At 43.0% G+C, this 6,927-nt stretch overlaps 1 protein-coding gene across 1 annotated transcript; it reads left to right on the top strand.

Moving 5' to 3' along the window:
* The first annotated feature begins 233 nt into the window (after positions 1–233).
* Positions 234–1,886, top strand: LOC124775280 (piggyBac transposable element-derived protein 4-like). The gene has a single exon (XM_047250121.1). The coding sequence runs from the start codon at positions 234–236 to the stop codon at positions 1,884–1,886; it is 1,653 nt and encodes a 550-aa protein (XP_047106077.1).
* The last annotated feature ends 5,041 nt before the right edge of the window (positions 1,887–6,927 follow it).

The raw sequence follows: 6,927 nt of genomic DNA, 5'->3' as shown, positions 1-6,927 counted from the left end.
TAAAACTTATCTTTGCGTTCTCAGTCTGTATATCATTCAGTTGTTTGTCATCATGTTTCGGCGCGGTTTATCAGACGCAGAAATTGCGGATTTGATCAATCATAGCGACACTCTGGATAATGTAGAGAGTGATTCAGACGATTCTGAATGCAATGGTGTGTTTGAAGGTACGTATTTCCGAATTTTCCACGTAATTGTGCAGTACGCACATATCTGTTGAACATGTGTAAACGATGTATGTAGTTACACATAATGTGATATTCTTTTTAGAAGACGAGATTGATGACAGTTTGTCTTCAGATGAAGACGAGAATGATGTTGAAGGTGTTGCTTCAAATCCAGCAGCTGTGCCGTATCCGAAAGACAGTGAGTGGACTGCAGTTGACACCTACCGACCTCTGCCTGTCAACACGACACCCAGGCAGATACTAGTGGATATTGATGAGTCGAGTTCTGTACTGGATTGCAGTAAAGTGTTCCTTACTGACAGTGACGTAAATGAACTCAAGAGACAGACAAATTTGTATGCATCACAGACAATACAGAAGAAAAGAAGAGGAAATAATCTGAAGCCCCATTCAGTTTTGAGTTCGTGGAAGCCAGTGACTATAAGTGAGATGAGGCGTTTCTTGGGTATTATTTTCCACATGTGTGTTTCGAAAAAGCCCAAAATTGCGGACCATTGGAGCACTAATCCTGTTCTTAGTTGTAACTTTTGTCCCCATGTCATGAGCCGTTTGCGTTTCACTCAGATACTGTCATGCTTGCATCTTGTTGACAATTCAAATCAGAAAAAACCAGGCGAAGATGGATTTCATCCACTTTACAAAGTTTTGCCATATTATAATAATTTGAAGGAGCGATGTATCCAGGCATATCGTCCCTCAGAAAAAGTGACAATTGATGAAGGAATTTGCCCATTTCGAGGTCGTGTGAGTTTCCGTGTTTACATGCAAAATAAGCCTCATAAGTATGGACTGAAAGTATATGCTGTTGCTGAAGCCAGTAGTGGCTATGTTGTAAATTTTGAAGTTTATGCTGGTAAGCATATTGTTGACAATTCTTCGTCTGCGGTTATTTTGCGATTGTTGTCTGACAGCAGCTTGCTGAACAAAGGCCACACTGTGTATTTAGATCGATTTTATTCCAGTCCAGAGCTATTTCAGCAACTGGCAGAGAAAGGCACTGGAGCTGTTGGTACTGTGAACAAATCCAGGAAAGGATTGCCTAAAGATTTAGTATCTGCTACGCTGAAAAAGGGCGAAATGTCTTTTCGGCGTAAAGATAATGTATTGGCAATGAAGTGGAAAGATAAGAGAGATGTGTATACATTGTCTACAAGGCATCAAGCAACATTTGGTACGCATACTAAGAGAAATGGGTCTGTAGTATTGAAACCACTTCAGGTACTTGATTACAACCTCAATAAAATTGGAGTGGATATTGGAGACCAACGCCTGCAGTACAATCCGTTCCAGCACAGAACTGTGAAATGGTGGCGAAAATTATATTTCCATTTGCTGCTTATGGGAGTATCAAATGCATTTTGGCTGTACAATGCAGTGCACAGGAAGAAAATTACAATAACAGACTTTATAACAGTGCTTGCAGTTCAGCTTGTTGAAGACGACACACTTGAATTCATTCCAAGAAATGAAGGAACTGTAGGTCGGCTAACAAAGAGACATTTTTTGCAGCACATACCTGCAACTACTAAGAAGTATGCTGCTCGTGTGTGTCACGTGTGCAGTTCCAGGAGCAAGAAACAGAGTGGCAAGGCTTCTCGCAAAGAGACACGATACGAATGTGAACAGTGTGGCGTTGCACTCTGCCTGGAACCTTGCTTTAAAATTTTCCACACTAAAAAACAATATGATTCTGTGTGAAATTTATATGTAATACTGTATACTATCAGAAACATGTAATGTAGTGCCACAATTTTGGTTAAAAATAAATCACAATTGTATTCCCTTATTCGTATGACTTTTTCTAAATTCTTAAAACATCTAAGTGATTTCTATAACTGTACCTTAAAGCTGTGCATTGTAAAGTAGTTTCTTTCACTCAGAATTAAAGTAGAAATGTGCAGCTTCAAGATGGTACCAAATTTGCCACAATCCAAACAGTAGATTTGATGCAGTAATTTTTTTAATATTGGTAAAATTGCCCGGTTTCTAGGGACGGGTGCATAAAATAGGCCTGGTACAGAGAGTGTTAATCAAAAGTTAGTGCTCAGTTCCTCCAAGGGTTCACCGTTAGCTGCATTTCCTTGGAAACTGATAACTTTGAAAACAGGAGTCATAAATTCTTGTCAACAGTCTGTGTGATGTCGAGATGACATATCAATTAAGCCAAGACAGCTGAGAGCCCTACGATGCAGTTTAAAATTTGAGTTTGTCTTTGGGAGGGTTTCTTCGCTGTGTAACGCTGCTAGAGATGTCCAGAGAAAAAGGCCTTTGTCTCTGGCATGGTGAATGCTAAGGTTCTGCAAATATCTTATCCTGTGGACTCTTGTTTATGTTGACAAGAGCTTTTACCAGTGGGCAAATACATTGGTGCATTTATTCCGAAGTACGCTGAATATAATCCGGCTTTTTATATCAATTTTATATATGGCAGGAGCATAGGCCTTACTATCAGGAAGAAATTTCTGAGGAGGTACGTTTGGTGCACAGCATTGTTTGGTAAGTGAATCATAGAGAGTGCGAAAACTGAGAGAATCGAAGCATTTGAGATGTTGTTAGACAGAATATTAAAAAATATGTGGACTGATAAAGGATGAGGAGGTCCTCTACAGAATCGGCTAAGAACGGAACATATGGGAAACACTGACAACATGAAAGGAGAGGATGATAGGACATGTGATGAGACACAAGTGGATTGTTGCCGTGTCAGTAGTGGATTCTCTAGAGGGTAAAACTCTAGGGTTAGACAGAGATTGGGATACATCCAACAAATAATTGATGGGTGGGATCCAAGAATTTTTGTGGTAAGGTCTTATGGGACAAAACTACTGAGGTCGTCGGTCACTAAGCTCAGACACTACTTACTCTAACTTAAATTAACTTACGCTAAGGACGGCACACGCACACACACACACACACACACACACACACACACACACACACACACACACACACATACCAGAGGGAGGACTCGAAACTCCGACGGGGGGAGCCGCATGGACCGTGGCTAGATCCCCCAGACCGCGCAGCTACCCCACGCGGCTGGGGTACAGGACATCATGACCTACTATGAGATGAAGAGGTTAGGGCATAAAACCTGTCAGAGGACCTGTGAGAACCAATAAAAGAAAGAAAGGAAAGAAAACAGTGCAGTGCGTGTACAAGGTTGGCTGCTGGCGTGTAGAGACTGGACTGTTATTGTGAACGCTGTGGTCACCTGGGCGAACGCACGTTGACAAGCTCTTTGCAGCGTATCAGTTGAAACGTATGATACCAGCACCGTTCATGAGTTCATGAGGCAGGTGTGTGAACTTGAAATGATCTTGGTTTTGACTATTGGTGCCTTGTCGTCGTTGGTACGATATCAGCATTCAACTGAGGCTCTTAAATCTTGGATTTCATCGGGAACCGCAAGAAATACGACCCGAAACTAGCATGTGCCGTCACACTATTCGTCTTGTCTTCCACCGAGGGAGGTGGCGTAGTGGTTAGCATACTGGACTTCCATTGGGGAGGACGACGGTACAAATTCACATCCGGCCATCCTGATTCAGGCTTTCTCTGATTTCCCTAAATCGCTTCAGGAAAATGCCGGGATGGTACTCTGAAAGGTCACGGCCGATTTCCTTCTCCATCCTTCGCGATGGGACCGATGACTTCGCTGTTTGGTCCCCTCCCCCCAAAGCAACCAACGAACCAACCAACCTTGTCCGTCACACTTCCCAAACGTTCTGTTTGGTGCGAGGCCCAAGGAAAATCAATATGTAATTGAAAAGATACTATCAGAAAGTCTTAACTTTGTCTTGTGCCACCGAGAGCTTGAGTGCATTTAAACTCACAATCAAGGTCTATGACAGTCGTCTGAAATAGTTACTGGCTCCCGCAGGAGACGACTGCTGGTACTCGTAAGACCCGCAGTGTCAGGTGCTATGACGAACGCGCCACGGCTTGTCTTTCTCGTGGACCTCGGCGTAGTGGTCTGATGCCACACAGTCCAGAGTTGCTGCCGTCGGTGATCTCGGCCGGCTGCGGTCGGTCTCGTCCGGCAGGTGTGCCGATGTCACAGCAATTGTTACGGGCGGCTAGAGTCTTACATAGACCCTCTATGCCGACAGCAGTAATTTGTTTTTTGATGCATCGTTGTATACTGGCAACGCCGTCCGTATTTGTGTCGACAGTTCTTGCCACCAAAATTGTAGCAACAAATTGTGGGTCACCGCGGAGCTGCCCACTAAGTCTTGCGGACGTCGCCAAAACTGTGATAGTATTTGTCACCGCGTCCCTCCTGATATACTAGTACCTGTCTGACTCCGAGGTCGATGGACTTCGTTCAGCGAGAAGTCATCTCTTCTTTCGGATTATTGTAAGCTCTCTCTCTGACGGCAGTTGTACTATAATGTTGGTCTTCGAAGGTCAATGTTCTTTATCTCCAAAGTAAACTGTTCTTGGTAACTCATCACTTTCTGCTGTCGGAATAGGTTCTTCATCAAATGTAGGCGCTCGTAATTGCAATCGCTGCGGGGGCAAGCCTCTGCAACTGGGGTGGGGGGAATTGTCTTATTTCGAAGTAAGATCGTGGCTTGGCTGTAGAATTTTTGGTTTCACGTGGTCGCCACACGGAAGGATTTATCTGAGCCTGGCTAAATGTCGTCCTTCGCCTAGGCAAAAGTGGCAACTTTGCTGCGTCTCTGTTGTCCTGTATAGATCTCATGCCAAACTATAGCAGAATTGCAGTCTACAAAACTTTTATGTCATTGCGGAGCTTGTTAATTTTATCAATGACGTCGAGGAGCAGCTCGAAGTCATCGCTCTTCTTCCTCGTGAGTATATAGCTGCTTGCCACCTACGCCCTATGCCGAAAGACAGGAAAGTTTTTAGTCGGGATCGTCAATATTGTTGCCCGCTAATTTATAAAAAAATGTTCAAATGTGTGTGAAATCTTATGGGACTTAACTGCAAAGGCCATCAGTCCCTAAGCTTACACACTACATAACCTAAATTATTGTAAGGAAAAACACACACACTCACGCCCGAGGGAGGACTCGAACAGTCCGTGACTTCAGCGCCCAAGACCGCTCGGCTCATCACGCGCGGCACTAATTTATCCTCATAAATAATAGCATGTGGTTCTAGGACGTACAGAGGTTACATCCATTTCCGAAAGTAGAAGAAACAATGTCGTTAGATAACAGCAAATGTTATAGCGTGGTAGCTTCTATAAAGTGACAAGGATAAGAACATGAAACATTTCAGACAGAAGTATACCACCTGTTACTCTTACGAACACAAGTACAGAAAACCATATCACGGCCACACAAAAGTAGTTCCAGTTCTTCTGCTCCTATTTCTTCTTATGTTGCATCCTCTGCAGGACCTTGGGCAGACCCTTTCTGGACTGCAGTTTCTTCTTCTCCTCCTAGAGCGTCTCCGTTTTACCTTCTTCTCTCCCCCTCCTTGTCCGATATGTACAGCATCCTTTTCGTCCGCTCCATTGGTGACTGATTACCCGTTTCCTGTATACATCCCTAACGTCGATCTCTGGCACATTGGTGGGTGTGTACTTGCTTCAACAATTTTCCTTTACTTTCACCTTCATCCACCAATTCCGAACAATGCTTTTTCTGTTCAGCAGACCACTATGTTCCTGTCTTTTCTCTAGTCTTCGCTGTTGTTTCCCACTGTTTTTCGTGATACTGTCTATATTCAACCTTATCACAATAGCAGATCTTACCGGTTTCAGTCTGATATCTCCTGAAATGGTTGAGGCGTAGCGCCGTATACCAATCCTGCCATGGAGGCGGTCAAGTGGGAGATGTGTCTCAGAGCTGGATAGTGACAGATGGTGACGCAAGACTGGACGCGCACGTAGTTTATGCACCAACCGATAGAGGACAGTAGTGGATAGGGGTAATTAGTCTTTTTGTGTATGTAAAATGTTATGCATGTGTTTTAGCAGTATGAATGATGCGTGAGTGTGGTTTAAGGTTATGAAAATAATTATTTAACGAGTTATGTAGAGAGATTTAGTGTGGGAACATTTCGAAGAAGTATGGGTATGGACAAAGGGGATTTTTGTAGAGTAGATTTGTAAAGTAAGTTTACGGTAAAGGAAAAGTTAATTCAGGTATAATTGACAATAGTAAGTAACTTTATGCATAAGCAACACTTCAGCATATTAGATAATTACGTCGGTAAAAAGTGCAGTCGTTAGGTTTACTATTTTGCGTTTGGTTATTGATGAAAAACGCGGATTGACGTGGGAGAATGTTGTTTTGCTATTGGCTGTTGAGTGAATTGACCAAGGGTAAAGCAATATTCTTCGCGCGCCTTTCTCTGCAGGTAGAGAAGACTTACTGTATTCTAGAAAAGGAGTCGAAGGCTAGCCATGAAACAGATCGGACATGTGTAGTAGTAGTCCCGATGGAAATGATAAGTTGCCGGATCTAGCAGTGTTTCATACATCAAAAGTCTGGTACAGTGACGGCATAATTATTCCTATGTGTGTGTAGAAATTTCGGAATTTTTAAGTGAATTTTGTGACGAGATAAGACATATATTCCACGTGGCGTATTGAGCAGGTCGGTGGCTAAAAACTGTGACTGCATTTGGTACCGACAGACTTAATATTTGGCGATCATTCTCAATCAAAAAGAATCAGTATTTTTGTAGCTATTACGTTTCCGGGAAAAGCAACATCATAAACCTGCTAACGTGAATGAAAGGGATTGTGAGTGACTGTGTT

This window comes from Schistocerca piceifrons, chromosome 1 (genome assembly GCF_021461385.2).
Source record: "Schistocerca piceifrons isolate TAMUIC-IGC-003096 chromosome 1, iqSchPice1.1, whole genome shotgun sequence".
Lineage (NCBI taxonomy): Eukaryota > Metazoa > Arthropoda > Insecta > Orthoptera > Acrididae > Schistocerca > Schistocerca piceifrons.
The sequence above is the reverse complement of the archived record's forward strand: the minus strand, read 5'-3'. Positions and strand labels throughout refer to the sequence as shown.

Bases quoted from the DNA above. Each gene is read 5' to 3' on its own strand.
- LOC124775280 (XM_047250121.1), top strand. From the start codon at position 234: ATGTATGTAGTTACACATAATGTGATATTCTTTTTAGAAGACGAGATT.